The 24,404-nt window shown below is 40.3% G+C and overlaps 1 protein-coding gene across 4 annotated transcripts in view; it reads right to left on the bottom strand.

Annotated features, from left to right (window-relative positions):
- The window catches only part of LOC134355592 (protein unc-13 homolog A-like), a 1,022,883-nt gene that overhangs the window by 229,269 nt on the left and 769,210 nt on the right, over window positions 1-24,404 (bottom strand). For all 4 annotated transcript variants that reach the window (XM_063065696.1, XM_063065695.1, XM_063065693.1 and 1 more), the window contains 4 exons: window positions 16,898-16,966; window positions 12,145-12,234; window positions 10,191-10,319; window positions 660-793 (listed from right to left, as the gene is read on the bottom strand). In XM_063065696.1, coding sequence (XP_062921766.1) covers window positions 660-793; window positions 10,191-10,319; window positions 12,145-12,234; window positions 16,898-16,966 — 422 coding nt within the window. The remainder of the gene's footprint in view (window positions 1-659; window positions 794-10,190; window positions 10,320-12,144; window positions 12,235-16,897; window positions 16,967-24,404) is intronic.

Below are 24,404 nucleotides of genomic sequence, written 5' to 3'. Positions count from 1 at the left end.
AGTGGGGTGTCAGAGCCTATGACCTAGGTGTGGTTCTGTGTGGAGTGTATTGTGTGGGCTGATGGCGGGAAGGACACTGAAAGAAATGTTGATGTGAGATCCTAGTCTATTTTTGCACTAAGCACTTGGTTGTTCTAGAGAAAAACCAAAGAAAGTCACTTCAGGCACAAGTTAGTCTAATTTGCCCCAAATGGTCTAAAGAGAGGCAAATGAAGTAATTTGTTGCATATCTGAATGAAAAACTGAAAAACAAGATCCACACCTTTTAGCACCCAGCTGGACTTCCTGTGTGATGCAAAACAATCTAAAAATAGTCACATTTAATTCCAAGGTAAGGACATTTTCAATAGTGTGTTGATAAAAAAAACACATATGCAATTAATCTCTAGGCTAGTTCACATATAACTTCATACTTGGAATGTTATTATAATATTATAACTTAATACTTCACATCACTATGTCCAAACTCGAGGTAAATATTAAGCAAGAAATAATAAAACTGTCATTGTAAAATGATTGTAGCTTTTTGTTTTGAAGTTAATCTCAATAATATTTTGACTGACAGCAAGATCTGAGGTTTAATTATCTTTTAAAATGATCTTTCTACTTAACACAGATTTGACATTTAAAATAAAACTGAATTGTGTAACTTTACTTACTGGTTCAGGATAGGAGTATAGGCTGTCTTGTCCTCTTCTACACAAGAAACCATCAAAGTAATGAGCTTAGGCCAGAATTCCAAGTTTTTGATGCTGGGTCCCTGTTCCTCGCGAGGAATGTCTTGTTTTTTACTCTGTCAAGACAAAGTGATTTTAGTAACAATATTAAAATGATGTTCATTCTATCCAACAACTCAAAGGCCAAGTGTAGAATTACAAAGATAATCAATGGGTTAAAGAATGAAATACAGATTAAAATATTCAATTGAACGTGATTCCACATGGGTGATCAAGTCAGATGACCATGTCAAATTATACAAAATTAAAGGCATCAATCAAAACTTACAGGGAATTTCAAAAATACATGGCAATAGATTCTCAATGCCATCAGTGCTACCTTAGCCATAAGAGAAAGCTCAAACAGGAGGAGGAAAAGGATTCCAGCTGCACCAGCTGTTAAACTCACTGGCTAATTGGATAATAAGTTACCACCACTTTTGATGAAGGGTCTTTGACTTGAAATATAAACTCTATTTCTCTTTTCACAAACAGAATAAAATATTCATTGACTAATGCAGTATGGTGATTGGCTCTTTGGTGCAACTCTTCTATGCTGATCAAGGTGGCTTCCTGAGCTTGTCCCAATTGTCTATATTTAGCCTCTCCTATCTCTGCACCCACCTAAATATCTTTTAAACATAATTGTACCTGGCTCTTCCACTTCTTTTGGAAGCTTATTCCATATACCCGTCACTATCTGTGTGTGACACCTGCTCCTCAGGTCCCTTAGACTTTCCCATTTCAATTTAAATTTGTACCCTCTAGTTTTAGACTCCTTTACCTGGGAAAAAATACTGTTACAGTTATCTTGTCTATGCCCTCGTGATTTTATAAATCTCAGTGAGGTCACTCCTCAGCTTCCTTCATTCCAGAGAAAACAATCCCAAACCTATCCAGTCTCTTCTTATAATTCAAGCCCTCCAGTTCAGTAACATCCTTATGAGTCCTGTCTGAACAGTCTCTAGTTTAATCACAACTTTCCTATAGTATGACCACCAGAAATGCACACAAATATTCCAAGTGTGGTTTCACCAATGCCTTGTACAACTGTAGATGCTACCTGACCTGAGTATTCTCAGTATTCCATGTTTTTGTTTCAGATTTTCAGCATCTTCCTTTTTTGGATTTTCTTAAACAGCAATGATCAAATGAAGCCTCATTGGTTGAACTAGTCCAGATTCCTCCAACTACATTCCCTAGAGTCATACAACACGGAAATAGGCCATTTACCCAGTGAGACCATCCATCTGCCACCTATTTACACTAATCTAATGACAATCCCAGTTTGTTCTCCCTGCTCCTATTAACCTCCCCCAGATTCTACTTCTCATCTATACACTAGGGGAAATTACAATGGCCAATTAACCTACCAACTTGCACATTAATGGGATGTGGAACATGCAGAGGAGACCCACGTAGATGGAGAATGTGTAAACCAAAGTAGAGGTCAGGATTGAACTCAGATTACTGGCAAGGTGAGGCAGTGGCCACACCAGTGTACCACCAATACCTATGGGTTTAGCTACACTCAACCAGCAATGGCTGGAGGAAGAGAGTTCATATCCATCAAGGCTACTAATCAATGCAAAATAGTGACATTTGTGCTTTATGTCAGCATGCACCAGTCCTGAGCATTATTTAATGATTTGTCCTCGCAGCTGTTGGAAAGGCTGCTAGTGAGCTGACATACCTGAGTTTTTCTGAAATCTTTCAGATTTTTGTGCCACACCTTCAAACTTTCATTCCCACCCAGGTTTCTGCCTCTATCATTACTATGTTCCTAACACACATCTCCACCTAGGTTTCTTAATTATGTAGATGAACAGATCCAGAAGTATGCTTGTGCTATCAAATATTAATATTCAAACAGATGATATAACTTCTGCTTTCCCCACTTTCTGCTCTCCACAGTGATCATGACTCCCTTGTCCATTCGTCCCTCCCCACCAATCTCTGTCCTGGCACTTATCCTTGCAGGTGGAACAAGCGCTACACCTCCTTCCTCACTGCCATTCAGGGCCCCAAACAGTCCTTTCAGGGGAGGTGATGCTTCACCTGTGAGTCTGTTGAAGCCATATACTGTGTCTGGTGCTTCCAGTGTGGCCATCTGTATATTGATGACACCCGACATAAATTAGGAGACCACTTCACCAAATACCTACACTCCGTCTGCCAGAAGAAGCGGGATAAAAGGTGGGCATCCATTTTAATTCCACTTCTCATTCCCATTCCAATATGTCAATCCATGGCCTCCTCTACTGTCGCAATGAGGCCACACTCAGGTTGGTGGAACTACACCTTGTATTCCATCTGGGTAGCCTCCAACCTGATGGCATGAACATCGATTTCTTGAAACTCTGGTAATGCCCCCCTCTTCACCATTTCCCATCCCCGTTCCCCCTCTCACCTTATCTCCTTGCCTGCCCATCACCTCCCTCCATGGCCTTCTGTCCTCTCCTATTAGATTCCCCCTTCTCCAGCCCTGTATCTCTTTCACCAATCAACTTCCCAGCTCTTTACTTCACCACTCTTCCTCCCAGTTTCACCTATCACCTTGTGTTTCTCCCTCCCCTTTCCCCACCTTTTAAATCTACCCTTCATCTTTTTTTTTCTCCAGTCCTGCTGAAGGGTCTCGGCCCAAAACGTCGACTGTACTCTTTTCCATAGATGCTGCCTGACGTGCTGAGTTCCTCCAGTATTTTGTGGGTGCTGCTTGGATTTCCAGTATCTCCAAATTTTCTCTTGTTTGTGATATAAGTTCTTAAATTTTTGGTCATGGATACAAGATTTTCACCCCTGCTCTTTGTGCCCACTGATAACCACAAACTTGCTATTAGTTGTTAAATAAGCTTGTCATTCTAATAGGAGTGAGGCCTATTATAAGCATTTCTTGCTAAAATAATTGTTTTAATATCTTACTGAAGATAAATGTATGAAGACATTATTCTGGAGAATCTAAACTAAAGGACTTTGATTCATTTCACATAGTGAAAAAATACAGTTTTCAATTGGTATAAAATGGCTGGTGTTCACCTTAAACTGTGACCATAGGAAAAAGACACCTATTATGTAATAGTCCCAAATACTATTAAATCATAACTTGCATAAATTGACCAGAGATTCTCAAATCATGACCTGAAAATTTAATAATGATAGGAGAAATTTCAGGATACTGAATAGTAATTAATTTGTCATGAATAATATTCGTTTGGGATAAAATGACACAATTGACATTTCATCAAGTACCCTGTGCTACTTCCGAAGCCAAGTGGCTTGTTTACTTGAGATGTAGACTTATTGTAAGTGTGATATTGCAGACAAATCATGCTTAAAGATTTTTACTCTATAACTTCTGGACCAAATGTTACGTTTGACAAGAATGCTGACAAGAATACAAGGTACTCAAACTACTTTAAATAACTATTCTTCTCAGCTACTGTTCAGCTGAGATGTGGTCCTGCGTGAAATTAATACTTCGAGAATTAAAAATAATTCAAGCTATTGCCTGAATTAAATCAAGAGGTAAAGAAGAAATGTAATTTAAATTAAAACTAAGAATCAAGAACGAGAGGACATAGGTTTAGGGTGACAGGGATGAGCCTGTGAGACAAATTAATTTAATGCAGAGGTTGGTCAGTATATATGGAATAAGTTACCAGGAGAAGTGGGTGAGGCAGGTACATTAACAACATTAAACAATACTTGGGCAGGTACATGAATAGGAAGACTCTGGAGGGATATGGGCCAAACGTGAGCAAATAGGTTAGAAGGGAATCTTAGATAACATGGAACACTGGGCCAAAGGGCCTGTTTTCATGCTCTTTGACTCTTGTCTAAGGAACTCCAAAGCATTTTCATGCTTTGAAATAAAAGAGGAAAGATGTATGAATGTAATTTGACTTTTATTTACATATTACAAACAATATCATTGCCTGATTCATTTTTATAACATAAAAATTAAAACATTTACTAGATTTGCTTGTGGAGTGAGAATGATCCAGTGATTTTGTAAATTGGCTGTTTCCTGGCACTTTGGACTTCTGAAATGGCAATTCTGATGGAAATGAGCTTTGAAATTGTGAATAGCAAATCTAAACTTTTATTGATTGTGCAAAATTGACAATATGGGATTACCCATCTACTGTCCAATTTTATCAACTTCCATAAGATTTAAACTATATGCCATTTCAGTTTTCAAAAGATAGAGGAAAGTTTTTCTGATGCCCTGTGCCAAAAACAGGGAAGTTATATAAAATTTCAGAAAATACACTAAGTGTTCAATACGCTTTCTATCACCAGCATGGTCTTCAAAATCTCCTCATGCTTCGGGAGAGCTGTAGTGTGAGATTAACTCAACTCTGATTTCCACACCTGCATGCTTCAGTGCTGAAACCATCCATAGTTTGTATCTGACCCCTCAGCTTTACACCGGCAAACATAATGTTGTACGTTGTCTGAATGGAATCACAACAGATAGTTAGGAAGTTACTTGTTATTTGATTTAGTCTTTCATTTAGAATTAATTTTAATAACTTGTATGTTTGAAAGATATTTTTGCATGTTTGTATTTGTTTCATTATTTAAATCCTATCAAAAGATTATAATGGTGATGAAGTGTGGGTCCTCAGGACCTGCCATCAGAAGCCAATGTGCCAATCACAGCCCTTCATTTTGTAGCAAGGCCTGGAGAATGTCTCAGTATGTCAGAGCAAAGCCTGAACCTGCATGGCTACTAAAGGCAAGAGTGATTGTAGGCTTTATGTGAAAGCAAACTCCAGTGAGTTGGCTGTGATCACATTTAATATGCTGAGCTGTGCATATTCCTCACCTTACTCTAGTTATAGGGAGGACATCCAACATGTTGAGACACTGTTTTGCCATTGGCAAGGTTTAGCAAGATTTGCACTTGGGAGAGGTGGTATTCTGACATGATATTTGACATAAATTGGAATTCAGAGCAATCTGGTCTACACTATCTTACAACATGTATGAAGGATAATATGAGTCCCACATGGCTCAGTATATCCAATAACATTGCTTCAGTTTTCTAAATTGTGCACTTTTAGGCTCTTTCTTTCATTGTGCTATCACCAACTTCCAACTCTTACACTAGATAAACTGTGACATTTTACGAGCCTTATAGCCATTCTCTGAACTCTTCCAATACCAAAGTAACAAGCAACTCATTTTTAGCAGGCTGGTAGTTACTAGTTGGACTTGCAAGTATCAATCTTAAAATTACTTCTTCTGGAATTGATCTTGGTCCATCTGGTAGCTCTCTTATTGAATAAATCTGAAGATTTACAAAGCATCATTGCTCAGTCTCGATTGAATAAATATTGCCCTCTGGGATGTGGAGGTACATTATCACTCGACTTGCATATGACAGATAAATGCAAAGTGTTTAATTCACACTAAAATGCAATAAATAAGTGATAGATGTGTCATTGCTATAAATAGAAATTTTTGGTTTGAGTTGTACTCATATGTAAATCAGTCTAATGGCTTCTGTCCAGGAATAAAGTTTTAAAATTACAAGTACAAATGTTATAATAATAAATCACCTCATTTTCTAATTTTCAGCATTAGAGTCATTTGTATTGTTTGTGGAACAAGCTTGTTACGAATAATTAAATAATATTGATTTTCTACTTAAAACAATAATTTTCATCTTGCAAAATTGCACAAAACAACTAGTCAATACATCGTGATTCATATAAAGCACAGCACAGTACTATCATCTGCCCTTCCAGCATTACTAGGTCAGAATCCTGGAATTCTGCACTTAATGTGTAAATGCATTTCTGCCATAATTATTCTCAATACTTGTGCTTCACAAAGTTGTGTCCTCCGTCCCCTACTGTACTCACGGTAAGCTCATGACTGTGTGGCCATATTCTGCTCTAGCTCCATTCATCAGTTTGCAGGTGATACCACCATAATGGGATATATCTCAAATAACAATGAGCCCATAAGAATATTAGACATATAGAAGAAGCAGAATTAGCCCATTCAGCCTATTGAATCTGCTCTGCATTTCGATCATGGCCGATTTACTCTCCCTCTCACCCCCATTCTTCTGCCTTCTCCCCTTAACTATTGACACCTTTACTAATTGTGAACCCATTAACCTCCACATTAAATAAACCCAAGGGCTTGGCCTCTAAAGCTAACTGTGGGAATGAATTCCACAGATTCAAAACCCTCTGGCTAAAGGGACATCCTTGTATTCTGAGGCTGTGGCCTTTAGTTCTAAAAGCCACTTTTGGAACAATCCTCTCTGCATCCACTCCATCTAGGCTTTTCAATATTCGATAGGTTTTAGTGAGATCCCCTCTCATTCTTATAAACTCCAGCCCAGAGCTATCAAGCACTTCCCATAGGTTAACCCTTCATTCCCATGATCATTCTCGTGAACCACCTCTAGACCCTCTCCAATGCCAGCACATCCTTTCTTAGGGGCCCAAAACTGCTCACATTACTCCAAGTACAGTCAGACTAATGTCTTATAAAGCCTCAGCAATGTGTCCTTGTTTTTATATTCTAGTCATCTCAAAATGAATGGTAACGTTGCATTTGTCTGCCTTAATACCTGCAAGTTAACCTTTAGGGAATCATGCACAAGGACTCCCAAGTCCCTTTACACCTCATATTTCTGAATTTGCTTTCCATTTAGAAAATAGTCTGTCTTTAATCCTTCTACCAAAGTGCAGGACTATGCACTTCCCTACATTGTATTCCATCTGCCAGTTCTTGGCCCATTTCTCTAATATGTCTCAGTCCTTCTGCAGACTTGTTGCTTCCTCAACACTACCTGTTTTTGTATCATCTGCAAACTTGACCACAAAGCTATCAACTCCGCCCTTCAGATGATTGACATAATGTGAAAAGAAGCATCCCAACACCGACACCCAAAGAACACTGCTTGTCACTGGAAGCTAACCAGGAAGGCCCCTTTATTCCTACTGTTTTCCACCTGCCAGTCCACCCATATTCTCTACCTGCTTGTATCTTTCCTGTACTACTCATCTAATATAGAAACCTAATGTATGGCACCTTGTCAATGGCCCTCTGAAAATCCAATAAACAACATCCACCGACTCTCCATAGTCTACCCTTCATGTTAATTCCTCAAGGAATTCCAACAAATTGGTTAGGCAAGTTTTCTCCTTAAGGAAACCATACTAATTTCAACAGATTTTATCATGTGCCTCCAAGTACACTGAAACCTCATCATTAATATTGAACTCTAGCATCTTGCCAACCACTGAAATCAGGCTAACTGGTGTGTATTTTTCCGTCTTTTGCCTCCCTCCCTTCTTAAAGGGTGGTGTGACATTTACAGATGCAGTACAGGAAGGAGATAAAGAGCTTCGTAACATGGTGTCAAGCTACCAACCTTTTCTCAATATCAGCAGAACGAGAGCTGGTTACTGACTTCAGGAAGGAGAATAGTGCACATGCTCCTGTCTTCATCAACTTTGGTAAGGTTTAGAGGATTAAGAGCTTCAAGTTCCTCAGAGTGAACTTTACCAACAGCCTGTCCTAGCCTAACCACATAGACACCAAGAACCAATAAAACTCACAAACACCTCATTCCATCAAGAGAATAAAGAAATTTGGCAAGTGCCTTTCAACCCTTACCAAGATTTGTTGATGTACTATAGAAAGCATCCTATCTAGGTGCCTAACAACTTGGTATGGCAACTCTTCTATAAGTAAACACAAAACAAAACTGCAGAGTTTTGAACATAGCTCACCACATCAATGACATTAGCCTCCACTCCATGGGCTCTGTCTATCCTTCTCAGTGCCTCACTTAAGAAAGCAGAGGAACTAAAGACCCCATCCATCCTGGACATACTCTCTCCCATCTGGCAGAAGATACAAAGGCCTGGAAGCATGTACCAACAGGCTCAAAGGCAGCTTCCATCTCACTGTTACAATACATTGAATGGTTCCCTATTGGAATTGGTTTATTATTGTCACATATGCCAAAATACAGTGAAAAGCTTGTCTTGCATACTATTCATGCAGATGAAAGCATTACACAGAGCACTGAGGCAGAAGAAAGTAAAGAAAAACCATGTAGAATAAACTGTAGGTAAACAAGATCGTAATGAGGTAGATTGTATGGTGAAGAGCCATCCAATCATATTAAGGAACCAGTCAAGAGATAGACTCAACCTCATAATCTACCTTGTTATGATCTGGTGCCTTATTGTCATTGTTACACTTCATTCTACATCCTGTTGTTGTTTTACTTTGTACTACGCTAATGTACTCTATACTGCACTGTTCTTGCCAAGAACAATCAAGGTCATGGAAAGACCATGATTATCCTCAAAATATGACACAGCTCATAATGAATGAATGAACTGCACTGTATGAACAGTACGCAAAACAAGTTTTTCACTGTACTTCAGTACATGTGACAATAATAAAGCAATTCCTATCTGTTCATCATACGGCCCTTTGTTTAACTAAGTTTCAGTTTCTAACAAGCCAGCCTTATTTTCCCAGGCACATGATTACTAGTTTAATTAGTGTGGCACAATATGGCGAGCCAAATGGCCTGTCCTCTGCTGTACTGTCCAGTATTCTATGTTCAATGAAGCTGATGAGGTGATGTCATTCTCACGCCCTGTTCCCTTCTGACATCCGACATCACACAATACGTTGCAATTCACCAGTGTTGAGGTTGTGACTTTCCCCTTCACCACAGACATAAAGTTATTCCTTTCTCTTTTCTAATGGGCAAAGGCCACACTATCTGGAGAATTCTTTGTGGCTGCTTTCTTCCTCCAAGCATGAAAGTCTCACAGATGCTTCAGTTCAACCTCTATTTGGTTATGATGTTGGTATATTTTATTTGTGAGAGAAATAACAACTCGTTGCTAGATTTCTGTAACAACGGAGTCTTCTATATTTACAAACACGAGAAATCTGCAGGTGCTGGAAATCCAAGGCAACACACACACAATGCTGGAGGAACTCAGCAGACCAGGCAGCATCTATGGAAAAGAGCAAGAACAGTTGACATTTCGGGCTGAGACCCTTCATCAGGGCTAATGAAGGGTCTTGACCCAGAATGTCAACTATTAACTCTTTTCCATTGATGCTGTCTGGTCTGCTGAGTTCCTTCAGAATTGTGTGTGTGTGTGTGTGTGTGTGTTGTCATCTATATTTAGTTTGGTGCCTATAAAGGCGGTTATCATGTAGCTAATCAGTGAATCTCTCCACTAGCTGGATGTGCTGAAAAAATTATAGATGCTTATTCAAACAATACCTTCAGTAAAATGTTACTTGAAATAAAATGTTTCCTAATAATGAGATGTTACACCTGTAATTAAATACACAACTAAAGATCTTGGTCACTGGTTGTAGCAATGAACTATATTTTACACATGGCTTGGATGCTCCAGTCAATTGTTAAATACTGAAACTTTAAAAAACATAAAATTCCATTACCTGGTCCAGCAACTGGTTATATAGATCATAGCAGTTGTCAAAAATATATTTGTATGTTGAGTCCAGGCAAGCTTTGACACAATCTTTCACCACAGAACTTGCTCTAGGAGGGCTCTGAAGTTCTTGAACCTGTAATTATTAATATTCATTGAACCTTAATATTGCAATGCAAATGTGTAAATAAGCAAATTTTTGATCAAGTTATGGAGTGGTAATGTATGCATGAAGTCAGCATTTGTGGTAAAGCTAAAGATTCAAATTCCAATTGTATTTCAAATTAAGTCACTAATGATATATTACAAGCTTGGTCAGATGAGTGATTTTTCGGTGGAGAATGTACTGGAAGCAGTGAAATTAACTCCTTAAGTTTTAAGATAGTGATGAATAAAGGCAAGTCTAGAATCAGTGAGTAAATATTAAACTGGGGCAAGGCAAATTGCAGCATATTAGACAGGAGCTTGGTAGAGTAGATTGGGAGCAGCTGTTACTAAGTCAACATACAACATTTGGAATTAATTTAAAAATCATCTGACTAGAATTCAGGACAGGTATGTTCCAGTAGGAAGGAAGGACAAAGATGATAAGCTAAAGGAACCTTGTATGATGAGAGGAGTTGTAAATTTAGTCAAAAAAAGAAAAGGAAGCACATGAAAGGTTTAGGAAGCTGAAATCAGACAGCATTTCAGAAATAGATTCGTAAAGTCATAGAGACAGGCCCTTTGGCCCAACACTCCATGCCACCCAAGATGCCCCAAGCAAGCTAGTCCCATTTGCCCGCCCTTGCCCTATAACTTTCTAAGTCTTTCCAATCCACTGACCTGTCCAGCTGTCTTAAAAGTTGTTACTGTAACCGCCTTCTCTGGCAGCTCGTTCCACATAAATACCACCATTTGTGTAAAAAGATTGCCCCTTAAGTTCCTCTTAAGTATTTCCTCTCTCACCTTAAACCTATGTCCTGTGGTTCTTGATATCCCAATTCTGGCAGGGCTTTGTGCAGCCAAATTGTGATTTACTAACTTGATATGAGTTTTTCCAGGAGATGATGGAGGTGCTTGATGAAGGAAGAGCTGTGGTTGCTTTCCTACATGGAGGGATTAGTTTAATTTGGCATCATGCTTGGCACAGATATTTTGGGCTGAAGGGTCTGTTCCTGTGCGATATTGCTGTACTGTAGTGGAGTACTTGGGAGAAAACAGGTTGCCTGCATATCACTCTTCCTTCAGTTAGTCCTGACGAAGGGTCTCGGCCTGAAACGTCGACTGCGCCTCTTCCTATAGATGCTGCTTGGCCTGCTGCGTTCACCAGCAACTTTGATGTATGTTGCCTGCATATATCCTACCTCCACTAAATGGATAGGAGGGCAGTAATATGGGGTTAGATAGCCAAACTGATCTAGGCCACTACCTTCAGTATGGCTTCTAACTGCTGATTATCCCAAAGCCCTCTGTCCCCTGACTATGACCTGATGCCTGAGACCTTCTTACGCAACACCAGGTCATCTTTCCATGTGGAAGGGAGTTCAGAATCTTAACAAACAAGCCCATTCAAAAGTACATGTTTTGGGAGATTAAAATTTACCCCACATTTCAATAGAGCTGCAAATCCAAAAAGAAAAAATTAACAAAAGATGCTTAGTAATAGAATTAACCATAATATATACAGTAATTCATTCTTTCACAACATATTAGATGTGTTGAGATTGCATGAGCAAATGACCACCTGTAAATAGCACTCTGTGATACATCAAGTTCTATAGTAATCTAGTGTTGCAGACAGCACTTTTAAATAGATCCAAGGCACTTAAACAAACTGATGGGGTGCTAAACAATAATGCAGAAGAATTCATGAGGTGGTGTGAATTACCAAACTTTTGTTGTGAAAAAATGACTACAGTTGCCTTTGTTAAAATAATTAGTGAACCTCCTTCAATATAATGGCACTTTAGGTATAATACCTTCATACGGAAAAAGGTAATGCTGGTCAAAAGATCCACCGTTGACTTCAGGTCTTGCAGCCTTTCCGGATTACTTGCTGGGAAATTATCCTAGGAAAATGATACTTTGTTTAACAAATTTGAAATGCTGGAAATTGTTAAATATTTTTAAAAAGTGCAGCTTAGGATGTTTGTGGGCATTTTGTACTCATGAACATTTATTCACTATCATTTGTTTGTGTAGTTATCTATGCAATGAGATGACATTTAACATCACATTGTGACGTGCTTTAGGACATCCTGAGGTTAATAAAGGATATACTGTACACAATGCAAGTTCTTGCCTTTTTTTTATCACTTTGCCTCACATTACAAAATGTCCCAATGCTGGATATTGGTTTGTGGGTCTAGAGACGGAACATAGTGAGGGTGGGGTGTATGATTGATAGTCAGTGGCTGTTGGAAGGTGCATTCCCACTGTGTTTTGCAGTGGCTGCTGGTTTATTAAAATGTTTGAACCATTTTATTGCAGGGTGAGTTTAGATTTATTGATACAGCAGTACAGAAGCTAAACTGTTTCAATAGGAATCTTAGAGGCCTGGATAAATGATGTGTGAATTGAAATAGCATCATGTTTGTGGAGTCGGTACTTAGGGTAAATAAATTCTGAACGTCTGTTCTGTAAGATATGATTGTAATGTCACCGGACTGTCATAAAGGTTAACAGAACCTACGGATCATGCATTGGTAACTCCAATCCCAGATAATCTAGGTAGATGGAGAACAACCTCTGACATAGTTCAGAACTCAGCACGTGCTGAATTTGGGAAAGAAAATAAATATTATTGTTAGAAACATAGAAAACCTACAGCGCAATACAGGCCTTTCGGCCCACAAAGTTGTGCTAAACATGTCCCTACCTTAGAAATTACTAGGCTTACCCATAGCCCCTTATTTTTCTAAGTTGTCTGCAACATCCAGATGTGAGAATGAGCATAACCTCTGGTTAAATATAACTCCTGCCAATAATCATTAATCCAGGTCCTTTCAACGTAACATCCCATCTCCTGTACTCAAAACTTTTGATTTATGAAGGCCAATGTACCAAGCTGACTAATTAACTTAGTAGAATGTGAATTACCAACAAGTAGCTCAGCATAGCATCTGGGCAGCAATGAAATATTTTTCGTCCACCATTTCATAAAGATTCCTCTATTCAGTGTCTGCTATACTTACATGACACAGGTCTGAACCAAGCTCAGCAGCCTTGTAGCATTACTTTGGAAAATGAGATAATTCATCTGAAAGTCATGACAGCACCACCTAGAGTATTCCAGACAGTCCTAATTCTATACACCTTCCCTATAACCCTGCAAATTGTAATCTTTCTTTTAGCCCCAATCCAATTCCTGTTAGGAAAAGCCCCGATTGGTTGTTGTTGGAATGTACACAGGCAGGGAATTCCAGACAGTGCCACTAAACTAGTCTTACTGATCACACCTTGAAACCTGTGCACCTGTTCCTTGGCTTTGAAATCATCCAGGACATCAGCTTGTCTCCCCATGGAATGTGGATCAGGACCATATAACAACCACATAACAATTACAGCACGGAAACAGGCCATCTCGGCCCTTCTAGTCCGTGCCGAACTCTTACTCTCACCTAGTCCCACCAACCTGCACTCAGCCCATAACCCTCCATTCCTTTTCTGTCCATATAGCTATCCAATTTAACTTTAAATAACAACATCGAACCTGCCTCAATCACTTCTGCTGGAAGCTCGTTCCACACAGCTACCACTCTCTAGGTAAACAAATCGCCCCTCATGTTACCCCTAAACTTTTGCCCTTTAACTCTCAACTCATGACTGTTTTTGTTTAGAACTCCTTGGGTTCACCTGAATGTCCCATGGTTGAGGTGACTGCATAATGACTGCAGCACATTACTGCCTTGTTAGAATGAGGCAAAAGCTCATAAAATGAATCCACTAATTCCTCATGAGAAGTTGCTGAGATGCCAACTTAATTTATTCTTTCTGGTGAAGTTCATTCCATGGAGATGGTATTAACCCTTCTGCTTTTCCCCACCATAGTGTCCTACTGGTTTATCTTTAGTCTGGTATCTCCTGTTCCTCATGTCACACTCAATGTGGTCACATTGATGTAAAAGTGAATGAATTATGATAGTAGGGCAGCATTCAGCCCTCTCATGTTGGAGATTATCCATGAAGATCCTGGTATTTCACGTTCTGAACTTTATGTTAAGGTGTGGAAATTGCCTGTTCGTTGTTTTCTTTACTGTTTGTGGCTATTATGCACCAGCTCCCTTCAGGTTTTATATAGTGAGCCCACTACTCTAGTCAGCATCTATCATACTTAGAAATATACATTATAGAAATAAGTCTTCAGCCCAGCCAGTCCATGCTAATGGTGATACTTATCTATGCTAAAGCCATTTGCACTTAAAGTATACTTACATTTCCAGCATCCAAATCAATCTCCAGAAGGCATAGGAGCAAAAATAGATCATCTGGCCCATCGGATCTGCTTAGCCATTCCATTATAACTGATTTATTATTACTCTCAACCACATTCTCCTACCTTCTCCCCATAACCCTTGATGCACTTACTAATCAAGTACCTATCAAACTCTGCTTTAAATATACCCAATAACTTGGCCTCCACAGCTGTCTGTGGCAATAACTTCCACGGATTCATCACCCTCTGGCTAAAAAGATTCCTCCTCATCTCTGTTCTAGAGGGACGTTCTTCTATTTTGAGTTGTGGTCCTACACCACCCCACTATGGGAAACACCTTCTCCACATCTACTCTGTCTAGGCCTTTAAATATTTGATAGGTTTCAATGAGAACACCTCTCATTCTTGTAAATTCCTGCAAGTACAGCTCAGAGCCATCAAACACTCCTCATATGTTGACCCTTTGATTCCTGGAATCATTCTTGTGAACCTCCTCTAGCCTCTCCATTGCCAGCAAATCCTTTCGTAGGTAAAGGGCACAAAACTGCTCACAATACTCCAAATGTGGTCTGATCAGTGCCTTATAAAGACTCAGCATTACATCCTTGCTTTTATATTCTAGTCCTCTCAAAATAAATGTTAACATAACATTTGCCTTCCTTTCACCAACTCAGCCTACAAGTTAACCAACAGGAAATCCTGCACAAGTCCTGACGAAGGGTCTCGGCCTGAAACATCGACTGTGCTTCTTCCTATGGATGCTGTCTGGCCTACTGCGTTCCACCAGCATTTTGCGTGTGTTGCAAGGACTTCTAAATCGCCTTGAGCCTCTGATTTCCGAATATTCTCCCCATTTAGAAAGCAGTCTACACCGTTATCCTTCTACCAAAGTGCATGACCATATTCTTTATTGAACTATAGTCCATTTGCAAATTCTTTGTCCATTCCCCTAATTTGTCTAAGTCCTTCTGCCAGCTCCCTGCATCCTCAATGTTGCCCGCACCCCTCCCTGTACCTGCCCCACCATCTATTTCATCGGACTCAGGATTATTCTGGAGAGATCAAACTTTGCCAAATGACAATCAATGCTCATATATACAACTGGCATGTGCACACCTATTTGTCATATGTGCGTGCACACACACACAGTGACACACATGAACAGGCTCAAACACAGGAATGGTGGTTTCCTTTTCACCCTGCTCACCCAACCTCCCATTCTTGTTCCCGACTGCACTCTAAACTCAAGCTCATCAGGCTAGCTGAGTACCTGTTCCTTACTCCAGCCTCTCATCTGCCCATGTTCCTGACCCCTGGCCTTGGTTTGATCCTAATCCGCATTTTCAGTCCTAGCTCAGGATATTCACCTACACCCAGGTGAGACTTTCCTATGTCTACCCAAAAGTCAAGAACAGAAGCACAAGAAGGCAGCAACGCTCAGTAACAGATCTTCCACAGCACTCCTTCCTTATGAACTGACTCAAAACTTCTGGTGAAAGCATGAGATGCAAATAAATGGCCAACATTTCTGAGTTGTCTAGACAAGCCTGTGTAGTCTTGGTGCAGAAACTGATAGCTCTGTGACTTCTCTAACCAGTAACACACAACTTAATTCAATTCAAGTTTAATTGTCATTTAACCATATATGAAAGCTCATGAATACAGCCAAACAAAGCAGTGTCAAGGTGCAAAGACACATTACAAACAGTCACACACAGAAGATCACAATCATATAATAAGGGTCCTGAGACACCCACCTCCCCTCTCACTCCCCTCGCGAAGCCCTGCCCACCGATACCATCTGTCAACTGGCCCCCGACACTAGCTAGGTGACACCTTGGCTTTGAGGTCCAGTTCGCACCCCAATACCTGACTCCCGCTAGGTGAATCCATGACTTTGAGGCCCAGTCCTTATCCTGCTACTTGACTCCCGCCAAGTGAATCCATGGCTTTGAGGCCCAGTCCTTACCCTGCTACCTGACTCCCGCTAGGTGAACCCATGGCTTTGAACCCCAGCCCTGAGCCTGATACCTGACTCCCGCTAGGTGAATCGTAGCTTTGAGGCCCAGTCCTCACATATACAAACACATACAGAATATTGTTAAAAACACAACCAGACAAATATATATTGTATGTATATACATATACATATGCATATACATAGAGTTGGATGTAAAACAAAGAGGAGGAGAAATCCCTAGGATGTGAAGAAACTGGAACTACGATTTAAAAAAATCTTACTCAGTAACGTGTAACCAGTTTTGGAACAGATCATTTTTCATTTTCTCCACACTTACCCTATATTTAGATAGGTCAATCCTCAGAGAATTGTGCAACTGATCCAAGAGTTTTATAAATTTTTCTCTCTGCAAAACAAATAAAACACAAGTTTTTGTACATAGGTGAGAAAAACGAGTGACTTTTAGTTGTCCCCCTGACGTTTCCCTTGCTGTAATATATTTAGTGAGTGCCTCATGTTTTAGCATTCTACGCCATTTTATGTTGGCTAATACCTGTAAGGAATAAGAATTTGTTTTGAAGTTAAGTAAATCTCTCTAACCAAAGATTGATGACTGTTGATAAAATCAGCAGAATCGTAATTTTGGAAAGTTGCCCTCCAAACACCCAGTGTGAGGTCATAGCATCATGATGAACAGCAATGTGTGGAATTTACTAAAAACATATTGAAATGTTACAGGTAATCTGAAGATAATATGAATTGGCCATTGTTCGTGAATTCATAATTCAGTTTAACTCTTAATTGATTCCCCAAAAACTATGAAACTTCATAAATTTGAGGGATGTAATGAGCTTTGTGTGGCAGAGAAAGCCACCAGCTGACAAAGTGCTGGAGCAGCTCAGCAGGTTAGACAGTGTCTGTGGAAGGAAATGTACAGTTGACCTTTTGGGTCAAGGCACACACAGGTCTGTATGGAAGAATTCTACCATTTGCTTTTACAGTAAGTGTTTGGATATTATAACAAAACCCACCATACACATCATTACTTGGCTTTTGCTTTCTTTGTTTCCATTCAGTTGATGAAAAGTCAGTGATTGGATGGGACTGAGGCACTTCATTTAGGGCAGCAGATGTTTAAAAAAAAGCCTCATTTTGTTTCACATTTTTTGGGAAATATTTTATGCCAAATCTATTGTTTCTTAATAGTAAGTTCAGATAAATTTAACATTGCAATACATGAGTGACATTCATTTAAAGTATTATGATAGGCGCATCAGCAAATGGAGTTAATATACAACTAACCTGGGTGGCTATAGCGATGAAGTGACATCATGATTTGATTAGCTGCAGTGGGCCAGGCAGTTGACTCTGTTACATCCACATTGCCCATGTGTCAATATCATTGTTATATGACTGGTCCTTCCCAATGGAAGGTCCTTTGGGCATTGTAATACCCTGAGGACAGTCCAGTGGAGCCAGTTGAATCTCTGAAATTCTTAACAAGAGAAATCCATTGACCTTTTCCCCACTCTTGGAATGGTTGACTCACATGACTGACACATCCAGTCTACCATTTGGTGACATTTCTTCCAGCAAAGGCAAGGACTAGTTGCCCCCACACCCCCAAACCCACTGCCCCACTGTTCTCTGGCTCCATAGAACTTGCAAGGCTATGACTCACTATCCAACCAGGTGTTAATAGTTGCAGTTAGTACTGACTGCTTTCTTTACTCCTGCAAAACAGGTCTGATATATCTGGTAGTAATTGCTTTCCTCAGTTCGTTATTCAAAATAATTCATAATATTTAACAGCTGTAGATAGTCTTACAACTTAAACTGAGGCTTAATAATCAGAAAATTACTTTAAAAATATGAAAAATGAATGTGAGAGGTGGTAGAAGAGCAATGAGCAGTTTCAAACTCTTGAAAGTGCACGTCTTGCACAAACTCTCGTATCCCAGAACACATCCTGCTTGAATAAGAAAGTTCACCGATGCTTCTACTTTCCAAGGAGGCTGAAGAGAGGTGGACGATGAACATCAAATTCACGGCATTCTACAGATGGACAGAAGAGAGCAGTCCTAACAAGCTGCATCACTGCACTGTATGTGGTGTACAGGAAAGCTCTACAATGGGTACTCAAAACTGTTCACTGTATGTGGTGTACAGGAAAGCTCTACAATGGGTACTCAAAACTGTTCACTGTATGTGGTGTACAGGAAAGCTCTACAATGGGTACTCAAAACTGTTCACTGTATGACCGGTACCAGACTACTCACCATCAAGGACATATATAACTCCCCATCAAGGACATAGGGCAGCACCATCATGAAGGATCTGAACTACCCTGCTCATGAACTGTTTGTCCCACTCCCATCAGAGATGAAGCTACATAGCAACCATGCCAGTATCACCAGCCTCAGAAACAGTTACTTTCTGCAAGCAGTGAGGCTGATCAACACCTCCACGCATTAACACCCCCTCCCTCACATTTTCTACTACTTTAACATTTCCTGTCGGAGTCCCCTTATATACAGAGATAAGGCCTAGGATCACTTATGTACATACAGTCAATCTATGTATATAAGTTATCTTGTGTATTTATATTTATTGTGTTTTTATTATTGTGTTCTTTACCTTATTGTGTTGTTTTATGGGTTGTATCAGATCCAAAGTAACAATTATTTCATTCTCCTTTATACTTCTCTACTAGAAATTACATTAAACAATCTTGAAACTTGAATCTTGAACCCTGTAAGCCAATACTTACTCGGATATCGTGTATCGATTATGCTACATCAACTCAAAATACCAGACTAAGTGCAGAAAGAAATAATAAACAGATGCTTCCTTATTTCATTCCATTCACATCTCATGCCATGCACACTCTGCAGACCCAGCACCTGTGAAGGGCCATGTTTCCATTTTCAGAAACTCAACATGGCAGAAATGCCATTTTGGTAGTAGTGTAGAATAAAGGTTTATTCATTCATTTTAAAATTATAACTGGTAGAACATTATTTGTGGAGTTTCATGCAAAGCCATTTGCAAAGTAAAGCATATCAAAAGAGTATTTTTTGGCCTCTTGGCACTCCTACGGATTCAATTCTTTCAGTGTTTTTTGAATTTGATTTTCAAAAGATTATGAGTCAGGGTTGTTATAGCTGATAGTTTTTAACTTCCCTAATGTTCACAGCGACAGCTATAGTGCTAAATGATTAGATGGAGCAAAGTTTATTAAATGCATCAAGAAAGGTTTTCTGATGCAGTGTGGCCCTATGACAGAAAGGAGCTACACTGAACCTCAAAGGAAATGAGGCTGGCTAACTGGTTGATGTGGCATTGGCAGAGTATTTTGGGATCAGTGAGCATAACTATATGAGATTTAATATTACATGGACACAAGCCCAGCCTGTCCACGCCATCCATGGTGTCCACCAAGCTAGTCCCAATTTCCTGTATTTGGCCCATAATCCTCTAACCTCTGACCCTTCATGTATCTATCCAAGTGCTTTGTAAATGATACCACTGTACATGCCTCTGCTTTGTTCCATATACTCACAACCTTCTGTGTGGAGAAAGTTAGCCCTTATGTCCCTTTTAAATCATTCCACCCACACCTTAAGCCTATGCTCCCTAGATATGGACCCCCTTCCCTGAGGAAAAGACTTTTACCATCCCCATTATCTCTGCCTCTGATAATGTCAATTATTTCTATAAGGTCACCCGACATTCTCCTATGTTCCAATGAATCAATAGCTAGCCTGGCCAACCTTTCCCTATAGCACAGGCCCTCCAGTACCAGCAATATCCTTATTAATCTCTTCTACATTCTTTCCATTTAGCCACATCTTTCCTTCAACAGGGTGACTGAAATTCTATACAGCACTGGAAGTGCAGCCTAACCAGTGACTGCAACACAATATCCTAACTCCTATATTCAATGCCTCGACTGATGAAGGGCAGTGAGCTAAATGGCTTTTATTTATCTACTATCTACTATCACTCTATCTACCTCTTTCTACTTTCCAAAAGTCTTTGATGACATACCAGATCTCCTCAAACTCCTAATGACATGCACCCACTAGCTTATCTGCTGTTTGAATGCATCAAACAGTTGGACCTAAGATAGATCCAATGAGATATTGATGACCATTCCCACCACTTCCCTAACTATTTGGGGTCCTCTTGAAATCTATGATAACCTTAACTTGGAACATAGAGCGCTACAGCAGAATACAGGCCCTTCGGCCCACAAAGCTGTGCCAAACATGTCCTTACCTTAGAAATTACCTAGGGTTACCCATAGCCCTCTATTTTTCTATGCTTCATGTACCTATCCAGAAGTTTCTTGAAAGATCCTATCATATCTGCCTCCACCACCACCGCCGGCGACCTGTTCCACACACTCACTATAATTTTCTAATCCAGGCAGTATCCTGGTAAATTCCCTCTGCACCCCATCTATTGCTTCTACATCCATCCTATTATGAAGTGACCAGAACTGTACACAACATTCCTTGTGTGTTCTAACTAGGGATTTTATAGAGCTGCCACATTACCTTGCAACTCTGGAATTCCAACCGAGGCCAGTACACCATACACCTTAATCACCCTGTCAACTTACGCGGCAACTTTGAAAGATCAATGCATATAGAAACATAGAAACATAGAAAATAGGTGCAGGAGTAGGCCATTTAGTCCTTCGAGCCTGCACCGCCATTCAGTATGATCATGACTGATCATGCAACTCAGAACCCTGTACCCGCCTTCTCTCCATACCCCCGACCCCCTTAGCCACAAGGGCTATATCCACCTCCCTCTTAAATATAGCCAATGAACTGGCCTCAACTGTTTCCTGTGGCAGAGAATTCCACAGATTCACCACTCTCTGTGTGAAGAAGTTTTTCCTCATCTCGGTCTTAAAAGGCTTCCCCTTTATCCTTAAACTGTGACCCCTCGTTCTGGACTTCCCCAACATCGGGAACAATCTTCCTGCATCTAGCCTGTCCAATCTCTTTAGAATTTTATACATTTCAATAAGATCCCCCCCCCTCAATCTTCTAAATTCCAGCGAGTATAAGCTTAGTCAATCCAGTCTTTCATCATATGAAAGTCCTGCCATCCCAGGAATCAATCTGGTGAACCTTCTTTGTACTCCCTCTATGGCAAGAATGTCTTTTCTCAGATTAGGGACCAAAACTGCACACAATACTCCAGGTGTGGTCTCACCAAGGCCTTGTACAACTGCAATAGTACCTCCCTGCTCCTGTACTCGAATCCTCTTGCTATGAATGCCAGCATACCATTCACCTTTTTCACCGCCTGCTCTACCTTCATGCCCACTTTCAATGACTGGTATACAATGACACCCAGGTCTCGTTGCACCTCCCCTTTTCCTAATCGGCCACCATTCAGATAATAATCTGTTTTCCTGTTCTTGCTACCAAAGTGGAAACCTCACATTTATCCACATTAAATTGCATCTGCTATGACCTTGCCCACTCACCTAACCTATCCAAGTCATCCTGCATCCTCTTAGTATCCTCCTCACTGCCGTCCAGCTTTGTGTCATCTGCAAACTTGGAGGTGCTGCATTTAATTCCCCAATATAAGTCATTAATATATATTGTAAACAACTGGGGTCCTAGCACTGAGCCTTGCAGTATCCCACTAGTCACTGCCTGCCATTCTGAAAAGGTCCACATGGAGTGCAAGATCCCTCAGTTCCTCCACATTGTGAAAAATCATGCCATTAACCTTGCTATCAAATTCAACCTTCCAAATGAATCACTTCACACTTCCCTGGTTTGAACTCCATCTACCACTTCTCAGCCCAGCTCTGCATCCTGTCAATATCCTCTTTTAACCTATGATAACCTTTTACATTATTTACAACTCCACCAACCTTCATGTCATCTGCAAACTGACTAACCTAACCATCCACTTTTTGGATCTCCCCCTCCCCCTCCAACTTTCAAATCCCTTACTCACTCTTCCTTCAGTTAGTCCTGACGAAGGGTCTCGGCCTGAAACGTCGACTGCACCTCTTCCTAGAGATGCTGCCTGGCCTGCTGCGTTCACCAGCAACTTTTATGTGTGTTGCTTGAATTTCCAGCATCTGCAGAATTCCTGTTGTTTGCACTTTCTCATCTAAGTCATTTATAAGAATCACAAAGAGCAGAGATACCAGAACAGATCCCTGTGGAACATCACTTGACACTGACCTCCAGGCAAAATAGACTCCATCTGTGGGTAGCCAATTCTGTATCCACACAGCCAAGTTACCCTGGATCCCATGCTTACTGTCTTTCTGAATGAGTCGACCATGGAGAACATTATCAAATACGAGTCACACCCTCCATTCTGAGAATCTCACTTCAACCACCATCGACTGCTTCCAACCTCTGAGCTAATTTTGCCAAATTTCATACAAGAGTCACAGAAAATGATTGGAATAAGCAACTTAATATTCTAAATAAGGGTAAGGCTAGTTTCTAAAAAGGCTGTTAGTAAGTAAAGAGAAATTTAAGTAATTTAATTTTTTAAAAATCCAGAGATATGACACAGTAACAGGCCCTTGCGTCCAGTGAGTCTGCACCGCCTAAGTATACCCATGTAAACGATTGACCTGCTAGAATGTGGGAGGAAACTGGAGCACCTAGTGGTCATGGGGCGAATGTACAGTACAAACTCCTTACAGACAGCGACCGGAATTAAACCAATGTTGCTGGTGCTGTAATAGTGTTATGCTAACCACTATACAAGCATGCCACACCCACTGGGAAGTGCGAGTTAAACAGGTGAGAAAGATTTAAAAGTGAGCCAGGAGGAGTGAGAAAGATTTAAAAGTGAGGCCAGGATGTTCCTGCTGCAGTGAAGAACAAGGCTGGCAGAATTAAGAGACCTTGGTTTATGAGGGTTATTGAGGAAAAAGGAGACATCTATTAGATATCAGCATCTGGGATCAGCTGAGCCCCATGAAGAGTGTAAAAGATGTGGGAGTACACTTAAGAAGGAAATTCGGAGGGCCAGAGCAGGTGATGAGATAAAATAAAGGAGAATCTTAGAAAATTATGTGTGTATATTAAAGGGAAACAGATAGTTAAGGAAACAGTAGGTCCCCTGAGCATCAGCATGGAGTACTTATGGAGCCAGGGGATGTGGGCAAGATATTAAATAAATGTTTCTCTCTATTTCCACAGAGAAAGAGGTTGAAGCTAATGAGTTCAGGGGAATAAGCAATTGCTCTTATTCAAGAAGGGAAGCAGAGACACACCAGAGAGCTCCAGGCCAGTATGGCTGTAGTGAGAAAGTAACAGAAGAGGATTCTGAGGGATAGGATTTATTTGCATTCGGAAAGACAAGACAGCGTGGCTTTGTGCTTGGGAAATTATGTCTCACAAGTTTGATACAGATTTTTGAAGAAGTGACCAAGAGAACTGATGAGGCAATGAGGCCATCTGGATGGGTCTTTAGCAAACCCTTTGACCAGGTCCCACATGGAATCCAGGGTGAGTCAAGAAATGGCAGAATATATTGAAGTCAAGTGATGTATCTTGGGAAGTTAAACACACTAATGGCAGTGCTTTGGTGAGTGTTGTTGAAACAGAGAGAGCTAGGGATACAATGACAGTTCCTGGACAGTGGTAGACAGGTTTGTGAAAAAGGCATATGGTCTGCTTGACCTCATTGGTGAGGTGTTTAGTACAAAGGTTGGGACATCATGTTAAAATTCTCCAAAATGTTGATTAGATAGCACCTACATATTGTGTGCAGTTCCAGTCACTACGCTACACAAAGTAAGATTAAGCTAGAGTGAGTTCAGAAAAGATTTTGCTTGA

Source organism: Mobula hypostoma, chromosome 13, assembly GCF_963921235.1.
Source record: "Mobula hypostoma chromosome 13, sMobHyp1.1, whole genome shotgun sequence".
Taxonomy (NCBI): Eukaryota; Metazoa; Chordata; class Chondrichthyes; order Myliobatiformes; family Myliobatidae; genus Mobula; species Mobula hypostoma.
This window is presented reverse-complemented; position numbering and strand designations above follow the sequence as displayed.